At 46.4% G+C, this 26,284-nt stretch overlaps 2 protein-coding genes across 7 annotated transcripts in view; one reads left to right on the forward strand and one right to left on the reverse strand.

The window, feature by feature from the left end:
• The window catches only part of ALPK1 (alpha kinase 1), a 34,629-nt gene extending 14,797 nt beyond the window's left edge, over nt 1–19,832 (reverse strand). The window contains exons 1-4 of one of the 2 annotated variants that reach the window (XM_050320675.1): nt 19,775–19,832; nt 12,856–12,956; nt 6,750–6,982; nt 2,858–3,012 (exon numbers count right to left, since the gene is read on the reverse strand). In XM_050320675.1, coding sequence (XP_050176632.1) covers nt 2,858–3,012; nt 6,750–6,870 — 276 coding nt within the window. In that variant the 5' untranslated portion in view covers nt 6,871–6,982; nt 12,856–12,956; nt 19,775–19,832. The remainder of the gene's footprint in view (nt 1–2,857; nt 3,013–6,749; nt 6,983–12,855; nt 12,957–19,774) is intronic. The other variant, XM_050320676.1, reaches the window with a different exon arrangement.
• A 1,231-nt stretch (nt 19,833–21,063) lies between these two features.
• Nucleotides 21,064–24,890, forward strand: TIFA (TRAF interacting protein with forkhead associated domain). Of its 5 annotated transcripts, XM_050320764.1 has the most exons (4): nt 21,064–21,182; nt 21,426–21,509; nt 22,091–22,369; nt 23,627–24,890. In XM_050320764.1, the coding sequence occupies exon 4, from the start codon at nt 23,640–23,642 to the stop codon at nt 24,201–24,203; it is 564 nt and encodes a 187-aa protein (XP_050176721.1). In that variant the 5' UTR covers nt 21,064–21,182; nt 21,426–21,509; nt 22,091–22,369; nt 23,627–23,639; the 3' UTR covers nt 24,204–24,890. The 5 variants fall into 5 exon arrangements, with proteins under 5 accessions (XP_050176721.1, XP_050176718.1, XP_050176719.1 ...); XM_050320761.1 differs by lacking the exon at nt 22,091–22,369 and having other exon boundaries at nt 23,587–24,890; XM_050320762.1 differs by lacking the exon at nt 22,091–22,369 and having other exon boundaries at nt 21,065–21,182.
• Nucleotides 24,891–26,284: the final 1,394 nt, after the last annotated feature.

Below are 26,284 nucleotides of genomic sequence, written 5' to 3' on the forward strand. Positions count from 1 at the left end.
TAAGTCCAATAAAAATGAAGCAAAGGCCCACATCATTACAATGGGATCGCAAACAGGCCAAAGAAATCGCAAAAAATAATTAAAATATTAATATGCCATGAATCATCCCACAGGAGAACTATGAGTTGTCCTTCAACTAAACCCACAGCAGGGATTTTGGGATCAAAGCCTATGTGGATATGGGCATGTTGCCCTCTATTGGCTGCTCACCGAGTGTTAGGCTAATTCCATCCCTTGGGATAGCAAAGATCTGCAGGAAGGACACCCTGGCAGCCTCCCTTCTGGATCTGCAGCCCCACTGCAAACCCCACAGCACATGGTGGTATTTAGAGAGGCAAACTAAGCCCTCCTTATTTACCTCTGCCAGCAAGGACAATTCTGATTTGGCTTTGATTTGTTAAAAACAAACACCCCAGTGCTTTGCAGTTTTGGCTTTGGATGCAGATGTTGGGCATCACCCTTGAAGCCTCAGTGCAGATTCCCACTACAGGGGCTGCAGGACGGGCTTGGTTTGCTAGACAGAAAATGTGCAAAACGCTGTGTTGAGCTTGTCGAACTGGGGTGGCCTTTGGGCGGTGAATGCCAGCAACAAAAAGAAAAATCCCCCAAAATCCAACCCCAAACCCCCACCTTCTATGGGGTGCAAAGAAGCACTGAGCATCCCACAGCGAAGAGGAAGAAGAGCACTTAAAGAAGCTGCAGGTGCAGGAGGCTTTGCCCTCTCGATGTGCCAGAGGAGCGTGGAGCCGCCGGCAACGCGTATCCCACTTTTTTTTTTTTTTTTAAAGTGCAACAACACTGAGGCAAACCCTTGAAGCCAAAGCCTAATCCGCTTACTCCCTGTGCTGGGTCTCATGGAGCTTTTCAGCCCACTCCCAGAGTGAAACATCCTCATGGAGAGAGAGAGAGCCCCGCTACCCAGCGCTGCCTCCTCCACACAGCACCAGTGTGTTATGGTAATGAAGTGCCTTTCATTCATGGATCTCAAAGCACTTTTTAAATGTAATGAATTACGGTTTATGAGCTTATTCTAAGCATGGCAAATTAAAATAAACAGAGAGGGGAAAATTTTAAAGGTTTGTTTCGGAACAATAAATCGGAGAAGACTTAATTTTTTTTTTTTCTGTTGTCCTCCAGGGAATTAAATTATCCTTCTGTCCCTCATGCCAGGGGAAAAAAAAAAAGAAGTTGCTCAAACTTTTATCTTTCCTCATCACACTGTAATCACTTCTCTTCAGCCTCATTTCCCCCCCCAGCTTTTTATTCAAAGGACTGAAGCAGCCTTTGCTCTGCCTTGAAATTTTATTTAAAATAAAAAAAAGGAGGGGGAGAAGGAATGGATGAAGGGGAAAAAAAATCCCTTTTCCTGACTAATACTAATAATACAGGTCAAAATGTCAGTCTATCTACAATTAAATGGAAAACAAAAAAGGTTTTCCCTTTTTCCCATGGTACAATGGCACTGGAATATAAATTACCGATGAAGATGAAATAATACTTCAAAGCACATGGGGAAAGGCAGCACAACGTTTACAAAGTATTTTCCACCGCAGGATGAAACACTGGAGACAACGGCAACCAATGGACTTCAGGGGGTGTGGGTGAATAGTCCAAAACTAGCATGGAGGAGGATTTTAGGTCCCTATAGTCTATGACCCCACGATAGGCTTTGTTTAACGAGGGCAGCTGCAGTTATCAACAGATGTTTCAGCAATAAATAATTGGTATCATCTCAGAAAGGATCCATCTACCTGGGGAGAGGGCATAATGCTGCAAACACTGCTCCACTATTACAGCCACATTAATCTCCCATCTAGCCAGGTCTCTCGGGGAGTTTACTGCAGGTGTTTATCCCGGGAGAGAGCAGACAAACGCCCCAAAGTGAGGGAGCCGCGCCGGGATTGTAAAGGAGGTCAACCTCCGCCATAAATTTCTGTCTGAGGCCACACACACCAAAGAGAGAGAGAAAATAAATACCCAGGAACAGCCACTCCCCGCCCTCCCCCAGGGAAATTCAGGAGCGAGGGGGTGCTGGGGCTCCCACCTCCCGGCCCTGCAGTTGGCTTTGCCGAGCTCCTCATCGCCCTGTGCTGCTCCAAGTGATCGTTGTTCCCAAAGAAAACCTGCTGGCCTCAGCAGGGCCGGGATCTCCGGAGCAGGTGAGATCTCTTGGCCACCTTGGAGCTAACAACAGGCAGCACTGGGACTGTGCTGGCTTCAGACATGCACCAAAGGAAGCAAAAAAAAGCCCCCCGAAACTTCACAAACCTCATTTTTATGCCTGTCCTGCCAAACAGATACTCCATTTACCATGGAAAAGGGTGTCCTCTATTTGCTCCGAGTCATGTCTGACATGACTCTGGGGAGATCAGGAAAGCAGAAAGCAATCCACATTTCTTGCCACTTTCTAAGCCTTAAAACTCATCACCTTATAGGATGGGATTCACCTTCGGATTCTGCAGCTCCTTACACAGCCAAGTACCCCTTACTCACAGGGAGAAGTCACATTAAATCCTTGCCTTTCTTACCTGGGTTTTGGCCAGCTTTGGTCCTCAAAGGGATTCTGTTATGTAATTTTATTGAAAAGAGAAAAGCAGGGGAGGAATTTTGCAAGCCCTACTACAGTGGGAAATCCCCATGGCCTCCTGGAAGTGGGGAATTAAACAAGGAACAGCAGTCTTGTCAAATTCATGGAGTTTTTTAAAAAACATCTGGCGTTTTAGTTTTATTATAATGCCAGTTCTTCAGGGGAAGAGGGAACCATTACCTGAGTGGAAACAGAAACAGAACTGCCCTGTGAAAGCCCCCGAGCACCCCAGGGGGACGTTTTACCCAACAGGTGTGTTGAACTTCATACCAGTAAGTCAGGGAGCCTCGCACTGATCATATCTTGCAGGTTTGTTTTGTCTTCTGGGCTGAGGTCTTGTTTGTATTGCCACTTCTCCGGCACAAAGGGCCACTTCATTTCCTTTGCCTCCTCCAGAAGGGTCCTCAAGTCCTCAGGAAGCAGAGCTGAAAGGGTCAAAGAGCAGGTAAAGATATTGCGGCAGGTTCAGCTGCAGCACTTGTAACACCGATCTTTCTAAAAGACCTTCTCCCAGCCGCTACCAGCTCTCAGCTCCTGTCACCAGCCTGGTGGGGAGGGAAGGCTGGCCTGCCATCCGTTCCCCTTGGCTGCTCTGCCCTCCAGGTAAATGGGAGCCCTCAGCCATTAAAAAGGCTTTTAGCAGGAAGTCACGCCGGCTGGAGGCTGCCCGGGTGGGAAGAGCTGCTCCAAGAGAGACAGAGGGAAACCTGTTCCCCCCCTGCCATGTGAGGAGAGGACAACGGGGTCAGCAGCACAGAAGACCTGTCCCCCTTGCTCGGGTGACGGTGGCAGAGCCAGCCTGGGAAGCCACATCCAAACTGGGAGACAAGCCTGGACCACAGAAAGCAATTAGAGAGAGATCTAAAGGGATACCATGAACATTAAGAACATGCTCTTAAACATGTTTGGTTCTCCCTGCTCCCTCCCCGTACAGGGCAATCACCACTCCATTGGCTTGGGTTGGATCTCCAGCCTGACCCAACTAAGGATGCAACTGCCAGGAGCACACAGCTAGAGATTTGGGCTTGGATTTGCGCCTTCCTTTCAGCTGCAGCCCACATTTAATTTTCCTTGCAAAAGGGGCGAAGCTGCAGCCCGACTGTGCTATGCTGTGCTAAGCACTCGTCCAGGCAGCCCCTCTGGCCAATAAAAGTGGATTAACAAGGATTATTGACCAGATGGGGTTAATGGTGATCATCAGCTGCAGATCTGGCCCCTTCTGGCCATTAATCCCCCCAAAAAAGCCCTGCTCAGAGACCATCGTTGCTTTAACGAGGCAATGCAATAAATGTATTACTATATATTTTTTAATCAATCCTTTACGGACAGACTGTAGAAAATGCATTGCCTAAAAAGTCTTATTTCGTGCTGATGTTACAGTGCATTCACCAATATGGTTTTCTTAGGAAAAAGCAGAAAGCTGGGTATTTAGGGCCCTTCTCCAGAAAGCCATGTTTAAAAAGGTATCGCTTTTTCCATCTCACGTTTTCTCACTTGTTGCTGTCCCAAGGAAACATAGGGATTGAAAACCTTCCCATTACCCATCCTGGCTTAACAGGAAGCCATGTTTCCTTATCCTCCTCAAGTGGTGCCTGGGCAGAGCTGGTGGGGAGAGGAGGTTGTTCTCCCACCCTCACAGCTCTCCCAGGAAAATCCGTGCAGGAGCTGGGACACCCACCTCATCACAAGGAACACAGAATGGCGGACTGAGGGGTTTAATCCCCCACGTAGAAAGGGGAAGACTGAGCCTCCCAAAATCTTTTCCAAAGGAAGATGGTGGGAGGACTGGAGGCAGTCACAGCAAGCATATGTTTTCCCATATGATCCCACAGCACTGACATTTTGGGGAGGGATCTATCCAAGAAGAATCAGGAGGCTTACACAGACAGCCTTTCTGTCTGCTTCTCTAACTTCTTCTTCTGTCTTTCCCACACAAACTTTTGCTTACTTAAATAACAATGAAATTGGAAAGAATAGTGTCAGCAACCATCAAAACAATCAGTGGGATAACATGGATGTTGGTATCCTCTTTAAAGGTACTATTGCTGTCCTCTTGTTCCTGTTTCCATGCTTGATCCCCCTCCTGCCTGATGCACTAAAGAACAAAGATTAAAGCCAAATTCTTTAACCTAGGTATTTAAAGAGACATCCTCAGCACTCATTACTTCTGAGCTTGTTAGAAAAGGAAGCCAGGGCGACATTTTCAGGGGGATTTGGCAAACTTGGAGCCTTCAGTCATCTTTGGGGTTGGACTTTTGTGTAGGCCTAGCAGGATACTGCTTCGAGCCTCGCTGTGATGTCTAAGTGTCACCACGTGGAAAGAACACACAGCCAGTCAATGACAATAAAATGATGTTGTACCACAAGAACATCCACGAGAACCACATCAGCCAGTCGGGGAGCTCGTGTGAACAGCTCTCAGCTAAAAATTCAGCTCCCAGGACGAGAGTCTACCCTTGTAATAGATATCTGTTCTCACCGCTGGCAATATAAACTCATTAATTAAGGAGGGTTGAACGGGTACAGAAGCTGACTGGAATGATTTCTAGCCTAAAAAGACATAAAAAAGCAGTCCAGGCCCACCTAACACCCATTCTGCCCTCTCAACTACAGCGAGATAAGGATGTGCTCCTCCTCTCCCCTCTCCCACCGTTCGGCTTTCGGTCCCTCCTGCGCCCGGCCTGAGAAAGCCGGCGCGGTGGGTGGGGAACAAAGGCAGCCCCGGGAGGAAGAGGGGGTGAAGAAACCCCCTGCGCTGGGAGGGTCCCCCCGAAGCCGAGAGCCGGCGACCTGCGAGGCCCTGCCTTCCCCGGGCAGAGAGCCCCAGCAGTTATTAATGTCGCTGTCACCACCCCGCTGCTGGGTATTTTTCTTTCAGCTGATGGGAACACGGTCCCTGGAAAAGCCCGAGCCTCGCTGCAGGCTCTGATCGCCCATTTCCTGAAGCAGTTTACCTGAAGGACCGTGTCTAATCGAGTGATTATAAGGGCACTGATTTACCTTATCTGGAACTAAACTGATTATTTCTCATACTTTGTGGCATTTAATAGGAGAAAAGGAGGGAGGAGGATGAGGGGGGGAAAAAAGCGCTACCTGATTAGGAGTTCAAGAGCCTATTCTGCCGAGCCATAATAAAACTTAAAAGAATTTGGGAGCAGGAAACAAAGTACCCTTTGTCGAAAACAAAAAAAGAGGAGAGAAAAACCTTGCAGTATCCATAACAGAAACCTACACGCCACCCTCCAGCACAAACAGACTTAGGTGCTTCAGAAAAAGGCAGCTGACCTCCCAGCAAGAACAAGGATGGTCGGAAAAACATATTCTCAACGGCTCTGCGCCCCGGGACAAACAAAGGGTTTTAAAGATCAAATTAACGTTACGGCCGAGGCACTCAAGCAAAGCAAAACTAAACATTATTAACACTAAACTGGAAAACGGGCAGTGCCGCAGATGTGTCACGCAAAGCCAAACCTTAATTCCGCTGGAATTAAGACAATAATAAATTCTTTTTTTTTTTTTCCCCCAAAGCACCACATCAATACTAAAATAAATGCTGGTTTCCAGCAGGTAACCCTTTTATTACAGCTCTCGCTAAACACTACTTCCTTTCCTGGTTATTTATGCCAGCCTTTAGCCAGCATGGATTTTCTTTTCAAGAGGGGTATTGCAAGTACTTTTTTTTTTGTTTGTTCCCCTTGGACACCACTTATAGAGGTCACACACATTTTACAAGATAAAGATTCAAGCAATGAGCTCTTTAATATATGAAGAGAAGCTGACAAACAGAGAGGGCCCTCACCCAGTTCCTATGAAAAGAGAGGAAATATGTGCCCTTATTCAGAAGTTGCATCCTTTTTTTTTCTTTTTCTTTTTTCTTTTTTTTTTTAATAACTGAAATTTATGTGCATCAGCAAACTTTTGGGCATTGTTCTTCCCAAACTAAACTGTTCCTTACAGCCTCATGTTTAGTGAAGCCTAAAATTAGAACTGACAGCAATTCACTGCAACAAAGTGGACTTCTTTTCCCTGCCTGCCTGTAGCCCGCACCCCATTCATGGCCTCGAAATCCAGGCATCTCTTGACACTCATCTGCCAGGAGAAGAAAAATAGGGCAGGGCCGAGGGGCGGCGGGGTCCTGCCGCCTCTCCTGGGGAGAGCTCACCTTGGCACCGCCGGTATTCCCGCTCGCCCTCCTCGCCCGTGCCAGCCTTGGCCGACAGGAGCGCGTCCAGAGCTCGCTCGCACTCCTGCAGCAGCACGGCCACGGCGTGTTGATTATTCATGAAGGCTGATCCCACTCGGCTGTGAATTGGGTGTCCCCGGGTGCGCGGTGATCAATTACTTAAGAGAAGACACGGATTCTAAATGAAAAGGATCCCTTCAAGGCTGAGCTACCTGGCAAACAAAGGAGGGGGAAAATGATTAACTAAAGTATCATCAATTATCCCAAAGGCTCAAGCAGGGAGAAATAATAGGGGAAATACATGAAAATACATGACAGCCTCGGAGGACTTTATTAGGGGAGTGCGTGAAATTACTGCAGGGTCCCGGTGACAAAGTGTGCAAGGCGAACATCTCCAAGGTGCCAGGGAGACAGGGCGGGGCTGGAGCAGGGAAACCCCAAGCAGGGAAGTGCCTACCCGGGCTGTGCCAGAGCCCTTTGCACCTGCAAGGCTCGGGCTGTCACACACAGTTAGCTGGGACTGAATGGCAGAACTCATGGAAGATGCTGCATGCGTTTTCCAGACCATTGGAACCCCCTCTTTACCCTGGAACTCCATCCCATGTAAGGAATGTTCTCCATGGATGGACTTTAAAAACTCAACATTCTGGCATTCATTCAAATCATTTTTATATCTTAGACTCATATCTACAAAAAGACTGAAATGTTGAAAGGAAACTTAAGTGGAATAAGGCACCAATATCCCAGAAGGTAAATCTCCGGCCACCATCAACCCTTTACAGGTCAACATTTTTAGCAGTCCCTAAGTTTTCTTCCTTGTGTGACTAAATTTATCATTTCTGTGCCATCCCTAGAACTGATTCCATTTTCATGGAGTAGTCTGATGGAGCATCAAAATAGATGCCCACCTGCCCATCCTCCTCTAGGTCCAAGCAAATGGATGCTGCTCAAACATGCAGAATACACACTTAAATATAAAACACAGCCCTTCAACACTCCCTTTCCACAGGGAATCCCAGTGGATAAAGCATCTCTTGGGGGTATAGAAAAGCCACACTGTTCCCTTTAATCCAAAAGGGGGAGACACCCAAGGCCCCACCCGAAGTCAATGGTAAGGTTTCCATTTACTTCAGTAGGACCATAAATTTCACCAAATACTCTAGTAGGTAACAAGCTGAAATATTCTGCTCCGAGTATACTTAGAGATAGTATGTGAAAAATAAAATAAAGGTGTATTTTTAATATGGAAAGATGTAAATGGAAATCCCTACAAAACCTGCAGCATTGTTTCCTCAAGGAGCCACTTAAAGTAATTCAAACATACAATATTTATGCCGTGTCCAATACTACAACCCTATTGACAGCAATGACCCTTTGTGAAGGGGAAAGCAAAACCTAGTTGTCAATTCTATATTTAAGTATAAAAATATGAATCAGTTATAAAATCTTTCCTGTGAATGAAAGGACAACCTAAACCCTTTTCTCACAACTGACATTATGCTGGAGAAACATTCAAAGCAAATCAGCACCATGCAGACATCCTAGATGGAACCCTTTCACACAGTGCACTCCCATCTGGGGTTCTGGGGGTAATTTGGGGGGGTTCTGAGGCTTGGGGGGGCACTGGGGGACTGGGGAGGAATTGGAGGGGGTTCTGGGGGCAGGTGGGGGTCCTGGAGGGTTTTGGGGGCTTGGAGAGGCAACAGGAGGGCTGGGGGTCTCTGGGGTTGGGGATCTGGGGCGGGTCTGGGTGCATTTGGGTGTCTGTGGGGTGTCCCTGGGGGTCTGTGGGGAAATTTGAGGGGGTCCTGGGGCTTGGGGGCACCGGGGAAATTTAAGGGGGTCTTGGGAGTTTGGGGGTCGGGGGGGTATTTGGGGGTCCTGAGGGTTTGGGGGTACCGGGGGCCTGGGGGTCCCTGGGGGCAGATGAGGGGACCTGGGAGGCAATTTAGGGGTCCCAGAGCACCGGGAGGCACCAGGGGGCTGGAGGGGAAATTTTGGGGGTTTTGGGGAGAGGAGGGTCATTGAGCTTTTGGGGGGCTTTGGGGGGGCTCCAAGGGGATTGTTGGGGGTTTTTTTGGGGGGAGGGGCGTGTCACTGTGGACCCGCGGTGGTCTCCTCCTTTTTGAGTGGGGGTACACTGGATTTCTGCCGGGTTTTCCCCCATTCCGTACTCTGGAAAAAATCCAGTCCGGGTTTCCCCCCATTCCGTACTTCGGGAAAAATCCCGTCCGTGTTTTCCCCCATTCCGTACTCCGGAAAGTCCTAGCGGTGCCTCGGACGTTGTCAGTGGCGATGCAGGGCTAAAAAACCCATTTCCATCCCATATATCGAGCTCAGCACCTGCCATAGCAGTTAAGCAACTTTCAAAAATGAAGCACAAAAGAAATATTTTGGGTTTGGCTTTTTTTCTTTTTTTTTCCCCCCACCAATTTGATGACGGCTTCACAGAAAAAGCTGCTCTGACAGTTTGAAGCAATATAGTCAGAAACAGCCACTGTGAGGACACTTCTAAAATTTGGGAAGTAGAGGAGGAAGGGGAGTGCAAAGGAACACACATACAGGCGCAGTTTGCTCTGCTGACTAGAAAAGACTCACATTCTAGCAGCTAAATTTCCAGGGAGTTGTTTTTTTCCCTTTCTGTTGCAGCTCTGGGATCGCTGGATCCCCTGGAGCTGGTGGCTGATATCCTGTGTTCTCAACGGCACCGAGCAAGAGCCGCCAGATTGAAAAGCAGAGGGCAAAAGAGATGCACTCATGCGAAAGCAGAGAGGATCAGAGAGCCTGCCGTGGAAGGGCAGGTGGAGCAGGGCAAACGATGGGATTCATCAGCAAAGAGCCTGGAGGCAGGAGCCAGTCAGTGGGACTCTGCAGACAAATGGCAGAGAAAGAAGAAATTTAAAAAGTAGCCGTAAAAAAGGAGGCCGAGGGCAGGAGCGCAGACATGTGAGAGCAGCTGGGGAGCAAGTAAAAAAGATCAGCAAGAGGCAGAGCCACGGATGAAAACAGAAGGAAAACCCTGAAAGAGTGTCAGGGATAGACATCTCAACCTGGTGACAACAGCCAGAAAGCAGATTCCTCTCCTCCTACCCTGCCAGGTCTAGAAAAGCTGGTTGTCCATCAGGGAAAAAAGACAGGCAGCCTCCTCTGCTACAGCCACAGTAACACACCTATGCCAGCGCTGCTTGCTCCGCTAACTGCACTGACATCTGCTAATTGATTTCGCTGATTACCCAGCCCTGTGGGAAGGAGTGCGTGCCTGTCCCAGAAGTGCCTCCCAGGTTGGGACGAAGCATCCCGGCCATCTGGCCCTGACTCCACTCCTTTGTGTAATTGATTTCTCAAAAACCTCGTTTTCTAGGGAGTCCACTGGAGTGAGTACCGGGCAGACATACACCTGCCTCAGATCCACTGTGGACATTGGTCCTGGGAACTGGGAACTGCTGCAGGAGCGTGCAGAAGTGTGTTGGAGAAGGCCTGTGTTCTGCAGCCACCTCACAGCCCCGGTAAATACATGTTCTCAAGCACAATTTGCTAGGAAGATGCACTAAAGCAAATAAGCAATGGGATGCTTCCCTTTACAAAGAATAACACGGTATTAAGAGCATCCAGTGGAGCTCAGAGCCCCAATTTAGACTTTTAAGCCCAACCTGTGCTTCCACAGCTTGGAAGATCCCGTTGGGTCTTTACTGTAAGCGGGAGGGCCCCGTGGCTTTGTGAGCCACACAGGCTGCCAGTCTCACAAAGAACTGTGGGGGCTTAGCAGGGAAGTTCAAATTAGTGTGGAAGTACAGAGCTTGGCTTCCTTGGCTTGGGAGGGTTTAACTCACCGGGAGACTGCCAGCTCCATAGCAGTGATATATGAGTGGCAGCAAGCGAGGAATTTTTCTTCAAGTGCACTTTTTTCCTCCAAAGAATCGAATAAACAGCAAGGACACTCGGAGTGATAAATACTGATTTACAGCGGCAGCGACACCAAAGTGCTGGAGCCACGGAGAAAAGCCCAATAAATGTACGTTAGTGCTCAGAAGGTGGAGAGTCTTTAGAGACCCATCACCGGGGACAATGACTCGCATCATAAAATCAGCTTAAAATGCACCAAAGAGCTTTAAACTACAGCAGCATCCTTTACACAGATGCCACTTGGTAAAGCTGTGTTTTGTGACAGCTGTGGCGTTGAGTGACAGCTGGGAGAGGGGAATAACCAAGCACGCAGCTTATGGACCTGTGGAAATGCAGGACCCGAGACTAAAGCTGAACAGCAGAACAGCAAAAACTTCTGGAGGCCTTTTAGAACCCTCTCAATGGTTACTAATCAGCTTTCCTTAAGGTTTCCTTAAATCCTAACAAGTGGTCCTTTGAGGAGACTACGGTTTTGAAGTGATAAAAATTGCAGCTCGACCGACGTGCTGCAAGAAAACTGCCTGGACAAAAATGCTTTCTAAGGATGCACTTCAAAATGCTCTTTGAAAACACCTAATGAAAACAATTTTGCACCAGATTGAGGATTTAAGCATTTTTTGGCGCCATGAAAGTTTTTTTACTCCAGCTTTGGGCACAGGCAGTTTTTAAATGCTTGACAGAATTGTTAGACACTTTAAAACAAAAATTATTGGGGGAAAAAAAAAATCTGTGCCATTTCTGTTTGGAGCCTGGATTAAAATAACTCCTCACATCAAATGTGATGAAAAAAAAATATTACAAAGGTCTCAGGGGATGTGAAAATACATTTGTGTGGCCTGCCCTCTAATTGGAGCTGGGGTTCAGAACAAGAGGGATGGAGGGAAGTATTGGGTGGGCTACAGTGAAATGATCTCTTTAATAAGAAATGGGCCATACTGTGACATTTCAGAGCCCTTGGGCTAGAAGACTAAAAGATCTGTCAAGAGAAAGGAATTTTAAGTTCTACTGTGGATGGAAGGAAGCCTGGGAGTCAATCTAGCCAGTTTAAGACTGCAATTAGCTTTGGAGGCTTTAAGGAAAAGAAGATGTAATTGCTGCATTCAAACTTCAAATGCAGCAAGGATAACAAGCCTTGGTTTCTCAGACAACATCATTTGGGAAATTTTCCACAGCATTATGGCCCTGAAACACAAATTAGAGATCGCCAGACCTTTTCTCCCTGAAAATATATTATCCTAATTTTCATCTTATTCAGGCTACCCTCCAGTTCCAGGGAGACTAATGAAGAGGAAGCAAAGACCTGATGAGTTCCATGTGGAGACTACATTTATGGATTAATCCCAACAGGGAGCAAATAAACCTTATTCCCAGAGCTCTCGGTTGGGACTCCACACAATCAATTGAGGAATGGATAGTTATTTATGACTGAGGCTGTTTTGACTTTCAAATAAACATTTTAATTATTTTAAGTGCTACGCTGGAACTCGGACTCTGAGCCCTGTTTTCATCTGGGTGCCTTGCTCTCCTGCCTCCTAATCCCAAAGCACTCCGGTCATTATGACACCGTGCAGATCATACCGATTTTCACGCCTGGAACGTTTGGAAGTGTTTGCTAAGGTAAAATCCACAGGCCAGCCAAACCAGGGAAAAGGAAGGGGGGAAAAGGAAGGAAGGAAAAGGGAGGAGGAGCCAGTATAAATGAAAGGAACACCCTCAAACTACACTGAGCCTAAAGAGGTGCCCAGCTCTGAAACCCCTTTGTAATCACCTTGGCACATCCTGATCCATCGTTGCATCCCACTTTTCTCTGCCTGCTCCTACAAGCAATTTTAATAACCAAGGCACTTAAGAGCATTTCTTTTCTAACAGCTCATTTTCAATTCAAGTGTCTGCACCACTTGCACTGCTAGTTTTTTCCCTCCAGCCTAATTTGGTGTACTGTGGCCCTTCCACATGGGGCTTCCCTAAGGTTAATGAAGCCACACTCATTTTTAGGGAAGCTCTTTAAGCTGTTAGAGTCTCTTGCTGAATAAAGACAGGGGGGAAATCATGACACAGAGGCAGTGCTGGATCTATTGTGGCTGGTCCATTTATAGCCTCGTCTTCCCTCCCTAATATGGTATTTTATCTTCACTTGATTTCTGTAGGAAATATTGCTAAATATTGATGGTGGTATTTTTACCTGCAGCAGGTAACAGGGAGCATGCACGTCACACAGCACCCTCAGCTGCTCTCCCTCCTGTGGATTTGTGCACAAGCCTTCTGGAGTCCTCCCCGTCACCCCTGTCAAAAACAACAGGCTCAGCTTTAATTTCAGATTTGGTAGCTTGAGGGACTGAAAAATAAAACAGGGGGGAAAAAAAGAAAAAGAAAACATGCTTACACTGAGTTAGCAAAGGTTTCAATAACTGATTTAATATCATCTTCACAGAAGGCAAATTCAGTTTCCTGACTATTTCAGTGCACACATGTTTGTGTTTTCCTAGAGCGTTTACCTTTCTTTGCGAAAAGATAGTTTAAATAAATAAATAAATAAATGGATTTTCTAGGGGCTTTAGTCAGTCAGTTAGTTAGTTTACTTCTCTGGCTTAAAGATTAGATGTTTTCTTTTGGTAAAGCTGAATATCCCAACTGGCTGTATTAAAATAAGGAAGAACCTCAATCAAAAAGCCTCTCCTAAGGCAAGCTTTCTTGTTAATATGCACCAACATGAAAGGGTTTCTTTTCATCCTATACAACTACAGTGTGTGTAAATTGCAGGGGGCTCATTGGCATAAATCTTGGCTGTGACCTCTGAGGTAAACTGGATTTACATTACTTTCTGACAAGAATTAAATGAAGGCCTTGTGGATATATGAACAGCCTTCTAGACTGCAACAGATGGGCATGAATGTGCTCCCTAGGCAAACTATCAGTGACATCTGTGTCCTCCAAATTCTGGTGGTCTCAGCCAATTAGCAGGCAAAAGGGAAGAAAAAAAAAAAAGCCGGCCTCTGCACAGCCACCCCAGCCAGAGCCCAGGCAGAAGTGCTTCTGTTTGGAAATGGGATCAAGAACAGCCTCCAGCACAAGGAGGTGGTTTGCCGGCTGCTGTAACACAGAGGTGACACTGCAGCAAAAGCTGAAGTAATGAGGGAGAACAGATATTCATGTTAATACAGGGCAAACCCCAGCCCCAGCTAGGTCTGTGTAAGGCGACAATAATGGGCTACCGTGGTGGATTTACACTCCTGCAGCCAAGGATGGAGTTTTTTTCCACGTGTGAAAGTGAAGCCCAGTGCCTGACACAGCTAAAGCAGGTGCTGGAAAAGGCCGGCTCTTGATCCGTATTCAAACCCCCACCATGTCCTGCTCTCCCTGCAGAAGTACTCAAAGAGAAACTGTGGCCATGCAGACCTGCACTTAGGAAATCATGGAATATCTCGGGTTGGAAGGGATCCATAAGGATCATCAGGTCCAGCTCTGGGAGTGCCTCCATGGGTGAACGGGATGTGGGAAGCAACACGCTCGCCGGGCGCTGTACCTGCCTGCTCCAAAGCTTAGTGCTTTGTGGAAGGGCATTTGAGTTGCAAACAGACCGGGAAAAGAGCTTGGAATGAGGTTTGGGATTTCTTAGTGCGGCACAGACACAAAACAGAGCCAAAACCACACAGCAACTGCCACCACCGCTGGACAAAGGGGTACCAGGGAGTCCAAACCCAGCCCCAAACTACACCAGATCCGTGGTTTTAGGCCAGTTATACCAGAGGAGTGACCCAGAACAACACAAGAGGGGCAACGAGCCACTCCTTATGAAACATATTCCCTGTCTCCCAGTTTTTAATGGAGCTGCTACGGCAGGAGCAGGCAGGACCTCTGGCTAAAAGCAGATCAGCCCCGGGTGCCGAACAAAAGCACCTGTTGTTTTGCCCTGGTCATGACTTTTCAGAGAGGCCTTTTGGGCACTTTCTCCTCACCACTGCTATCCCAAGTACTACTAGGGGATGCAAAAAAAAAAAAAAAAAAAAGAAAAGAAAAAGGAATAATTGAGGGGCAGATCAATAAATTAAAAAGTTCTGGGGGGAAAAAAAAAAAGAGAAAAAGAAAGGAAAAAAAAGACATAATGAATTTGGTACAGCACATATTTTTAGATCAAAGATGCCTTTGAAGTGACAAACCCTTAATCCATAAACTACTGAAGCACTTCCTTTCTCTCCCAAACCACTTGTTGTCAAATAAAATGGAAGTTAAGGAAATTATCTTTATCTGCAAAATGGCCAAAAGAAGCCATCACCTAATGACAGCCTTGTCAAAATGACAATTGGGGAAATTGTTAGGAAGGGGAGGCCTGACGACTGGAGGAATAAGCTGGCTGTTTGCTCTAATCTGGGCAGGCAGGCCCCACACAATTCCAGTCAGCTTGCTGTGTGAAACAGCTAAGTCTTTGTCAACCCAGGCAGGGGCTGGAAAGACTTCTCTTTCATGAATATGTATCACCACCCTCCACGTCTACAGCAAAAAACACAAACTCCTTCCAAACAGCAAAATAATAATAATAATAAAAAAACCCCCCAAAACTTAGCCGCCACCATAAGAAATAAATCCCAGAACAACAAAATCCCGAGAGAAAAAAAACTGCTAAGCAATGAAAGCGCACGTTTTGGAAGTGGAGCCAGAAGGATCTTCCTCCCAAAGGCTTTCTGTGCACTTTTATTCCCCAGCAGAGTGGGATGAGGCACTTCACATGCACAAAAGCGAAAGGGCCCATTGGGGTATTTACTGGCCATCACTGGAGTTTATATTTTGCATTTCTGAACGGGCTGCCCGAGCACCAAACCCCAGGCCGCGAACACACACGGCTGGGCTGATGTGACACGAATTGCTGCTCGCTTGGGCAAGGAGGAAAGCACCTGGAGCAGGTCAAAACGCTTCCAAGGGGAAAAGGTTTCAAGTCCAGGCACTGAGGCAGCTTCAGATCAGGGTCACAAATTTCCTGTGAAGCTTAAAATGCTCCACAACGTCTCGAGACAGACAGATGGAATCACGGGTCACCTTGAACTTTGGGGCCTTTTTATACATCTATACAACATTAAACCCCAAGCATCCTAAAGACAGGCATGAAACTGAAACAGGAGAGCCAAAGGAAGCCCACTGGACTGCCAGTGGAGGTGGATGTACGGACAGAAAGTGCCTTAAAAAGGTGAACTGGCTCAGAAATGCATGTCAGAAACACTGTGTCTGCAGGACTGATGCTGAAAGTCCTGCAAGCCCAAAAATGGTGTTTAAAGCCGTGGAGGGGCAGCTGGATAAAGAAGGCAGGATCAAACCAAACCTCTGCCTATTGCAGGAAACCCAAACAAAGATATTCTAAGATGTGGTGGGTTTTGTCTCTCTTGGAGAGCTACGACATCATTAAAGCATTCAGCAGTGTTTGAAAAGTTACCTTCAGATGTTTGTTATCATCTTTTTAATTTTGCTAGTAAAACTGCAAACTGGATCTTAATTTATTCTTAGAGAGCTTGTGGTGATGTTACACACTTGATTTTTTCTTGAAATAACAAACCATATGAAACTTTGCCTCCCAGCAGAGATATCAAGACACAATGCTCAATTTTGAGCTTTCCAATATTATGCAATGTTTGCTGTAGACATTTCCATTTCATTAGCATATTCTGCTTTCCATGAGACCCAGCGATGAATGCTGTCCCTGATCTAAGGCTAATCCTCTTTAAAGAGCTACAGGCTATATTACATGTGGCCACAGCCACGGCTATGCCAGGGCTGAATCACTTTGAAGCCTATTGAACAGTGTTCCCTTGTGAGACCATACACAGAGCCATAAACCCGATGCTCCCTGTGCTGTGAAATCCCGCTGTTTCCACCACCAGGAGTTTCTGTGAGGGACAGACTGGAGTCCCAGGCAAGGGGCTGCAAAGAGGGAAGAGAAACCCGCTGCCTTCACCTCCTCTCAACGCCAATTCATGTGGCTACAGTGATAAAAAGTGCTTTTTTCTAAGCCTCATCAGACAGCAAATGCGCCGAGGGAGGGTTTCCAGAACAATCAAAGGTAAAGATGAGCCAGGCACCTGCTTCCCTGAGAAGGAAGGGAGCTACTCGAGCTGTTTGGGACAAAATCATACTTATCTTCAAAGAAAAAAGAGAAAAAGGGTCATGTAGGTACCTCCAAGGCTGACTCCATGCCCCTAAATGCTATAAACTGAGTTAATGGAACAGAGCTTTTAGTGCCACACAATGTGGAATCTTTAGCACCTTCACATCCACGCAAATCCAAAGGGGAAAAAAACCCCAAACAACAAAAAGCCCAATATATTCTCTGGTTCTGCTACATACCAGCAAAATACAGTTTATATACAGTTTAACTCTTCAAAATAACTTTGTTTAATCAAGGGAGCTGGAAATGTTGGCTCTGTTCGGCCAGACATTATCTCCGCCTAACTGGTGTCAAACCAGACAGGGAGGGCAGATTCAGCCTCCACGGTAAAACCTGGGTCCTGCTGAAGGCAATGTTTAACCTCCTTCCTTTCAAACTAGTTGCACAAATTACTTTTTTCCTTTTCAGCTTTTCATTTTCTTCATGAAGACAGCCTTCTCTGGGAGACGTGATGCTCCAACACATTTAACACTCCAAGCTTTGTTCCACCTTCCAAAAAGGACAATAGGGAAGAGCTGGTAATTTTTACTCTGTGTCAGGCCTTAAAGATGATTTAATTTTAGGCAAGAAACAAGCACCTGGCCTATGACATTGAACTTCCCTTACTTTTCCTTTTCCACATCTTGTGGAGCTGGAATTACTGGAGCTTCTCTCCCACCAAACTGCAGGAACCTTCCAGCAAAGACAGAGCCGTCAATATGAAGGGACTCCAATCACAACACCTCCACCTCTTTCCACAGTGTCCATGTGGGAATAAGGGCAGTGGGGTGGACAAAAGGGAGAGAATCGAGACAGAGGGAGAAAGGGTCCAGAGAAAAAATAAACAAAAGGTGCAAGGAGCAACACAGGGGGTAGGAAAAATAACCAGGAGGATGGTAAGAGGGAAGAACAGCAGACAGCAAGAGGGGCAGGAAGATGGAGGAGAAACTCAGATAGCAGACAGGAAAGAAGGAAGAGAAGGGAAGAAGGCAAAGGGGCTCCAAAGGAGGACCAAGGGCAGATTTTAATGTAAAAATAAAATAAGAACTTGGAGAGTGGCATAAACAAAGTCCATCTTATATGGAATAGTTCCCTTTGGTATTCAAAGTGAGCTTCCTCACCAGTTTATTCAGGTCAAGTGGCATGAGAAATGGAAAACTTTTTCCTAAGTAAACAAGGAGCAAAGAAATAAAGAGAGGGAACAGTACTCTCTCTTCCCTCTTTGGAAGATCTCCTCTCTGCTTCATGGAGCGGAGCTGTTCTTGGCACTGGGATCTAAAAGCGCAGTGAACACACCTCCTCCTCGTGCATCTCTCCTCCCTCACACTGAGATCCAGTGGAATACACTGGGATATCTTTGGAACACACCTGTCTTTGAGAAGGGCCTGTTTCTTTTCTGACTGAACACAAGGCACTTGTTTGCTGCACAGTAACAATAACTCATTGCAGAACCTCATTACAAGTAATTATGTACTCCGTTATGCCTTGCCCAGACTAACTCTTGGAAGGTACCACCATCACCATTAACTTACAAGCACCTCAACAGCTCTTGCAACACCACAACGAAATTCCTGACTTAAAACGAAAAAAAATAAAAAAATAAAAAAGGAAAGAAAAAACTCCACAAACCAACAACAAACACTCAGAAAAAAACCCCAAACAAATGGTGGCTTCCCATGTGCGGTCAAACACTGCCACCTGCTGTCACTGTGGCCTCAGTGCTAAGGTGGTTTGGAGTAACAACAGGGCTGTGAAGCGGAGAGGAAGAGGAGCAGGAGGGTACGGGTTGGTACTGGAACCCAACACACGTGTTACAGGCGAGGCAGTGAATATTATTGTATCCCAGCATCGCCCACGCACAAGCAAATAAAAACCAGCCTGGATTTTTTTGGCTCTGAATCAACCAGCTCTCACCAGCCTCCTCCTCTGGGTCTCTGAAGGACGATTTCAGATGTTCCCTGTGCCACCCCAAGAGAGCAAGCCCTGGGACAAGGGAGGCACGATGGCATCGTGCCCAGGCCTCCGTGGCAGGCGCCTGCCAGCAGGCATTTAATGCTGGGCAAAATCAGCAAACAGGGTGCCTTGAGAGATGTGCTTAGGAATATGGAGAGGGCTGGGGTGGGGGGCACAACTACTCACTCATCTCTTGCACCCTTCTCAAGCTTTCTGCTCAGCTCGCCACGTCACATCTGCCACATGCACGACACCGAGCGCGTGGCTCGTGTCCCCCTGTGGCAGGAGCCAGCCCTGCAGAAAAGCAGCGTTCCCGCAGATTTCTGCACCGTTTCCGCCTTAAATATCATCACAGCATTCCCAACTCATGACCAGCCAGGCAAATCTTTAGGAGAATATTTTTTCTGTAACTCTTCTGACCCACTAGGAACTTCCCAGAAAGTGAAAGACACGTATTTCCCCTCACCGACTCTGGTTTTCTAAGTCAGTCGTGACTGAAAGAAACGCAAGAATACTTGGTACTTTTTTGTTTTCCAGATTCTGCCTATTCAGGCTCTGGAGTTACAGCAATCAGTTGCTAGAAAAATAAGGCAACAATCCAAAACCACCTCAGTCATTCAGCCCATGCATCACAAACACTTCATTAGCCCAAATGACGCGTTTCTTTGCAGTTTCGCTTTTGACCGAAGACATTTCAGCTAACAAAGGAAGTTACTGTAACACAGAAATGAACTCAACTAAGCACAGAAACATTTTAGCAGGAAGGTCACCCAAAAGCCCCAGAAGCACAGAGCGCCCGCATTTCTTTTTTTCTCATGAAGGGCAAACCCGGACTTGCATTCCTGAAGCTGGCAGCATTTTAACTGGTTAGAAACTTACGGAAGACAGAAGCAGTAAATCCAGATCCTGCCCTCCCCTGTACAAAATCACACAGAGCTATACTTAAAATAATAAGGAATATGTAGTTAACGTGATGTTACAGAAAAAAAAAAAAAAAAAAGGAAAGGTACTCACATACCTCAATAAGTAAAAGTATCAAAACAATCCTGTCAGAAAAACTCTCTCTCGGCCTGGGAATCAGGCTGTTTCCGGAACCAAAGGGCTGACAGGACTTATAACCATTATCAGTTGCAGTAAATAACAGGGTTGCACAATTCTGGCTCTTCCAGAAAGGAAGCAAAGTACCTCTTTGTTCATGTGTGTGAGCACGTGGGCCCAGCCCTGCCTGGTGCAGAAAAGGGATTCTGCTACGGGAGAAACTTGGAATAATCTGTTTCCCTTCTCTGCTTTTCAACATGACTTTTTGCAAAACACAGTTTAATCCCTTTTTCTTTCTGATGCCAGGGGAGAAGAGCGCATGGAACACACGTATTAGCCTGCACACAGATAAAAGTTGTATTCCACAAGAACTACAAAGGAGTTTATCAACCCACGAGTCATTTACCTGTTTGCTGAATACACAAAAAGAACCCACAAGTGAAAAATAGTTTATACGAACCAACACGGGATCTCACCAGCCCTGCCAAAGCAAGCAAACCTTCAGCATTTATCGAGGCACAGCCTTGCCAGTCCCAGCGCTTCACAGGCACGGGGAAAGGAGGACACTGAATATTTGGGATCTGGAGTGAAAAGGAGCAGGTTTTTCCTCCGCTCTGCCTCTTGTTCTGCGCTGGGCAGTAATCTTGGTTAGTAAGTAAAACTAAGCAACTGGATGAGGAAAAACTGCTCATTTGTTTCGGTTTTTTTTTTCCTACCAGACGGCACAGTTGCCTCAGGATTTGTAAAGAGGGGGGAAAAAAAATAAAAAGGGAAGTTTTTAGCTCAGTTTAGATCAGCGGCCAGGGAAAGATTAGGTTATTTCCCAAAGGCAGTGCAGAAAAGCTGAACTGCGGTTGCTTAAAGCAAACAACCAAATATTTTTAAATAATCACTTAAGGGCATCACCAGGTCAACAGTTATGCTTGTGTTGTGACTCTTAATAGTGTATTTCGTTCCCCGAAGTGTTCCTTTGGGGGTGAAAATTATTTTGCCCGACCCCTGAGCCCGCGGACTCTGGATCTGCTCCCCGACGTGGCCGTGGGCACGACACTGTCAGACGCCCACGTGAAAAACCCCGGGCGCAGCCGAAAACCTGAAATTCCTTTCGGTTTGTTCACTAAAACAAATAATTTAACTTTTTACCGTTCGGGAGGGTGGCGGGGGGGGGGCGGTTTGTTTGTTTGTTTGTTTTTCTGAAAAATGAATCTCCTCTTCCGGCCCCCGCCGTGCCCTCAGCGCCGCCCGCCTCGGCTCTTCCCGCCTCCCGCCTCAGCCGTTCCCGCCTCCCCCGCAGCGCTTCCCGCCCGCTCCGGGCAGAGTTACCGGGCGTGAGGAGCCGCTGGGAGCCCTCGGCGGGAGCCGCAGCCCCGCTCCTGGCAGCTGAGGAGGTGAGGTGAGGGAGGGCAGGGAGGAAGGAGGCGGCGGGATGGATCGGCGGGTAGAACCAGGGTGTGCTGCTCCTGCGGTTCCGATGGAGGCGGCGTGTTCGGTCGGGGGGATGGCGGGCTGGGGAGGGGGCACCGAGCCCTGCTCCGGGAGCCCGGATCCTGCCGCTGGAAACGGGGATAGCGACGCTCCGCCACCGGAGAGGAGGATGAGGTGAGATCACGGTTTGTTTGTCTCGAATGAAGGTGCGGAGGACAGCAGGGAGAGGAGCTGCGGGACAAGCCTGGATTCAGTTGGAGAAAGTTTCCTTCTGTCCGAAACACTCTCTAGTAAGTAAAACCTCCTTCAGCAATTACATGATAGTATGTTAAGTACGTTCCACCTCGATAAACCTTTGGGGCAGGACGGGGTAGCTGGGGTGGAGATGCCTGAGGTGGTACACGAGGATAGATAGATAGATAGATAGATAGATAGATAGATAGATAGATAGATAGATAGATAGATAGATAGATAGATAGATGATAGATAGATAGCAGGGTCTGTGGGTGCTGCTGAAGCAACTGGTGGCTGTTCTGCCCTAATAAATGTAGCCGCTTGTAAAATATATCACCACGTGAATAAAGCCAGTGTTTTGCACTGATCTGATACACCGTTGTGTACACTTTAGATCTCTCAAAATGTATCCTTCTATTTCTGTGTTTTGTCTGCTTCTGATGCATTTCAGAAACCAATTAACAAAGGTAATACCTGAAGCAGAACGTGCTTTTAAGTTGGTATCAAATTCAGCCCAAGTCTCGAGGCAGAAAACTGTCTCTGTGGGCTGATCTAAGAACTAAGTGAAAGGGCTTGGTGGTTTTCCCCTTTCAGCAAAAATGACCTCATGTAATATCCCCTTATTGGTGCAAAACAGGAAAGGGCAGAACTAGACACAGACACAGTCCCTGCTGCTCACAGAGCTGCTTGCAGCATGCCGGAGCTGAGGAATCTACCAGGAGGGAAGGATGGATGCTGGTGCCTCTGCAGTTTGTCTCACAGATGGCAAAGGAATAACCTGCCATCAGGGTGTCTGTCTCTGTATTCCTGCCAAAAGCACAGATGACATTTCCTAGTTTGTTTTAACGTGAGCTCTGCTTGAAATTTTCTGTTTCTCTCATCATCTGCACTGCTGTAGTTTACTTCAGTAAGTGAGGTGAGTTACTCTGAATGTCAGAACTGCTGCTGGTTTTTGTGTTAAAGGTGTAAGAAAGAAGTGGTTTTGAGCTTTCACACAGAAAATGATGCACTGACACACCACCATTCAGCGTGCTTGGTGTTTATGTACAGTGGCGTAAATGAACCTTAAAAAACACGGGTCAGCTCCATCATCCCAAAACACAATCATCATTTAATTGCAGTGGTGAATCACCTACTCATAAAAACCCTCAGATTAAATTGTAAGCACTGAGAGAACTCAAGATCTTTGTAAGACACATTGGGAACTCATTGCAATCCAGAAGGAGCAACGCGACAAACATCTGCACTGTATGAAACCAGTTAAATTTCTGCTGACAGGTCTCGCTGGTGAGTAACTGGGAACTCATTCTCTGGTTCCTGCTTAAAGTGCCAAGGCTTTTCTTTCCTTAGACTCGGTTTCAGTGCAGGAAGACACTGGCCTTGCATTTGTGGAGGAACAGATCACAGTGTTCCCTTATGTGCCTCAGATTTTATTAGGATGCACTGCAGTCACTGGCACTTGGAAACAGAATTTAATTCATGATCCAAGCATCTCTGTGCTGCATGTGAGATGCTTAAAAAAACACACAGAGAACCAACCAAAGCCAAGAAAAGTTACTTCTTTTTAGTTCTGCATCAGATAGCTGTGATTTTCCAACAGGCAGTGGGGAAATACCTAGAGCTGGTGACAATTCCTCATTTAGGTCTTGAGAATACTCCAGCTGTTGCATTCACTTTGCATAGGGTCAGAGCAGGCACTTCTAAACACTGTTCTGTTTCATGCAAGAGGTAAATTCTGACCCAAGAGCCAAAGGAGTTGTTTTATACATATTTGAATTATTACTGCCTACAGACAGACTGGTTGTAAAAGTCATTTGATACCTTCTAGTCACAGGACTACACCGAGAGCAGAGCAGACCTGCTCCGTTTTACTGCTCCGTTTTAAGTCCATTAAGTATATCTCACTGCTAAATGACATATTTCTTGCAAAGATAAATCCACCTGTGAGATCCTCACAAAGAGCTTCTTGTCGGCAGTGGGTGTTTCTCAGAGCTCTGAACTCTCATTTGTTTGCTCCAGTGCTTTCATCACATTTCCTGTCAGCCAGTTTGCTATCAGTTCTGTACAGTTGCTGCACCACAGCACATGAAGTGTTTTAGTGCCACACCGAACCCAGTTTGTTTCGCTCCACAGTGATTTCACGCTGTGATTTTTGCCTCTCTCTTGTTCTGAGGACTCTTCTCATCATGACCTCTTTTGAAGAAACCGAGACAGAAGAAACAGTGACGTGCCTCCACATGACCTTTTACCATCCTTGCCAAGAGGAGAAGATGATGTTTCGCTGCCTGAACTTCTGTAAGCGAGAGCAGGTCAGGGCGGATGAAGTGGCCAAGTTTGGCCGCGATTCCAAGATCTGCCGTTACAGCTTGATGGACACGCGTGTCTCTCGGATCCAGTTTGCCCTGCAGTTCTACAGAAGACTCCACAGCTCAGAATACTGCTTTGAGATAAAGAACTTGAGCAAGAGAACAAAACTGACTGTGAACCAAACGGAACTGGGTTACCTGAACAAAATTGACCTGCCCTGGAAGTGCATCATCTGTTTCGGGGACTACCAGATCTTGGCAGAGATCCAAGAAGGGGAGTCCGTGGATTATTTCGAGACTCACCTGCACTTGGCCGAAGCACCGATCTTACAGGAAAGATCCCTGCCATCCCTGCAGCCTGTACCTGAGAGTTGCATTTCTTCTTCCACTCTTCTTTGCCAAGACAAAAGCCCCACAGAGATGGATGAAAACGAGCCATACTAGCAGGGAGAAGGAGCTGGAGCAGATTTTGCAGCCTGCACAACTTCTAACATGGAAGGGCTGTCACCTCAGTCCAGTGTTCTTGCTGGTTCTCACCCCTGCACATCAAGTCTTCTTACTTGGTGTTTTCAGCACATTCCAGAACATACTTCGTTGCACAGAGGAACAGATTCCTGTCACACCTTCCCGGGGGGCATAAGTGCTCTCTGATCCCCAGTTTGCCTGTGGGAGACAGGGGGCCACTCGAATCCATGGCAGCAGGTTCCATTCCAGAACTGTGACCACGTGCCTTGAAGGGATGTTTTAACAGGCATTAGTAACACAGAGCATGCACAGCAGGGTTTTGGTCCCAGCTAAGGAGGGGCATAATTTCTCACTGCGTTTGTTGTACTTTGTGCTTTGCTTTTGACACGGGATTCCAAAGAGTTATTTGCAAGCTTAGGTTGTAACTTCCTGAACTTTGCAACCTCAAAACACTTTTTTTGGCAGAGTCCTTTGGAGTTTATGTTTTTATTAACCTCACAGCAAGATTTTTTTGTTCTGCCTTGTTTTTTAAAATGAAATCAAATCTGTATTTTTTGCAAAGTAACTGCTCTTGCTTGTGATGTAAACAAACATGCAGCATCAGAGATCACAGTACATAAAAATCCGGATAAATTTCTTAATAAAAAGCATTTGGTTTTCTAGTAAGGATTTGCTGTCTTCTACGACCACAATCTAAAAGGAATTTATGGGGAGTAAAATTATTTCCAGATAGGAATATTTTCACCGGCACTGTTCTGGGCTTTCCAAAAGTGCCATTGCACCATGGTAAGAGTTACTAGTCTCCTACCTCTGCCACCTCCCACCCCAAATATTCTAAGTATTTTTCATATTGTTTCAGTGACGTTTTGCTTTGTCAGGGGCTCAGCTTTTCATTGGCACTCCCTCCCCCGCTACACCCCAAGTATTTTAGTTCGCTTGAAAGACACACTGGAAAGAATCAGATCATACATAGGAGTTACCCATCTTACCGTCCCTTAATATTAGGATGCATTCCAGCATTAATCATTCCAAGAAAACCATAATTATAACGTGAAAGGAGGAACAGGTGAGATTAAGGCAACCAACCACAAGCGAGAAGAAGTCATGGGAGAGGCAATGAAACTCAAACACAGGCTTATGTAGGATTTACCTGTTCATCTCATCCTTGCCAAGAAAATACCTCGTTCCCATCTTTTCCACTCTTGGAACTAGGCTGTGTTCTTAATTAACTTATACAATCCTTCTTTTGTACTTCTCTGGGCTTAAAAGACAGGTTGCTCATAGTATCACTGAGGGGTGTCATCCAGTTCCTATTCACTGGCTCTGTCACACAGGACATCAGCCTATGGCACTGATCATATTAACTGCTTACCATTTGGGGGCTGCTACCTAAACAAGAAGTGACAAATGAAATTCTCAACCTGAAATTCTCCAGGCAATATAAGAACAGCAGCATCTTAGCTGAGAAAAATCTTCTGTCTGGTTTGCAGAGTTCAGGGTGCTGAGTCTCAGTGGATTTAGAGCCAGAGCAGAGCATTCCTTAGGCACATCTCCGGGAACCAGGAGAACACCTTGGGGATGGAAACAACCCCCCCAGCAATTTACTGGTTTCCAAGCAACAATCATTTCTACAACTATATTTACTTGGGCTAAGAATTAACCATCTCAACCATGCACTAAAAAATGAATCCTTATCACTGTGTTGATTTGACCAGCAGAAGTTAATTTACACAAGGAATGTGATTTTACCTTTGAAGTATGAGGGTGCAGCTGCTCATTTCCAACAGGCTCCACACTCCAAAATTCCTCAGGTTCTCCATTATTGCCACTTGTTTAGTGTCCCTTTGTCCCTTCCAAAGCAGTAGGTCTCCAGAAGGGATGCTGTGGGATTCAGGAGTTACAGGACACAGCTAATCATTTTTTAAAACCTTCCTTAGCGAGCTGATGAACAGGTAGTTTTGGATAATGTTTTAACAATTCATCTTCACACACTGCCTTTTTTTTCTCTTTTCCATTTTTGGCAGCCCAAAACCCAGCAACAGACAGCACATTGCCAAACA

The sequence above is a fragment of the Myiozetetes cayanensis genome, unplaced genomic scaffold, assembly GCF_022539395.1.
Source record: "Myiozetetes cayanensis isolate MyiCay16 unplaced genomic scaffold, myiCay2020 scf24, whole genome shotgun sequence".
NCBI lineage: Eukaryota > Metazoa > Chordata > Aves > Passeriformes > Tyrannidae > Myiozetetes > Myiozetetes cayanensis.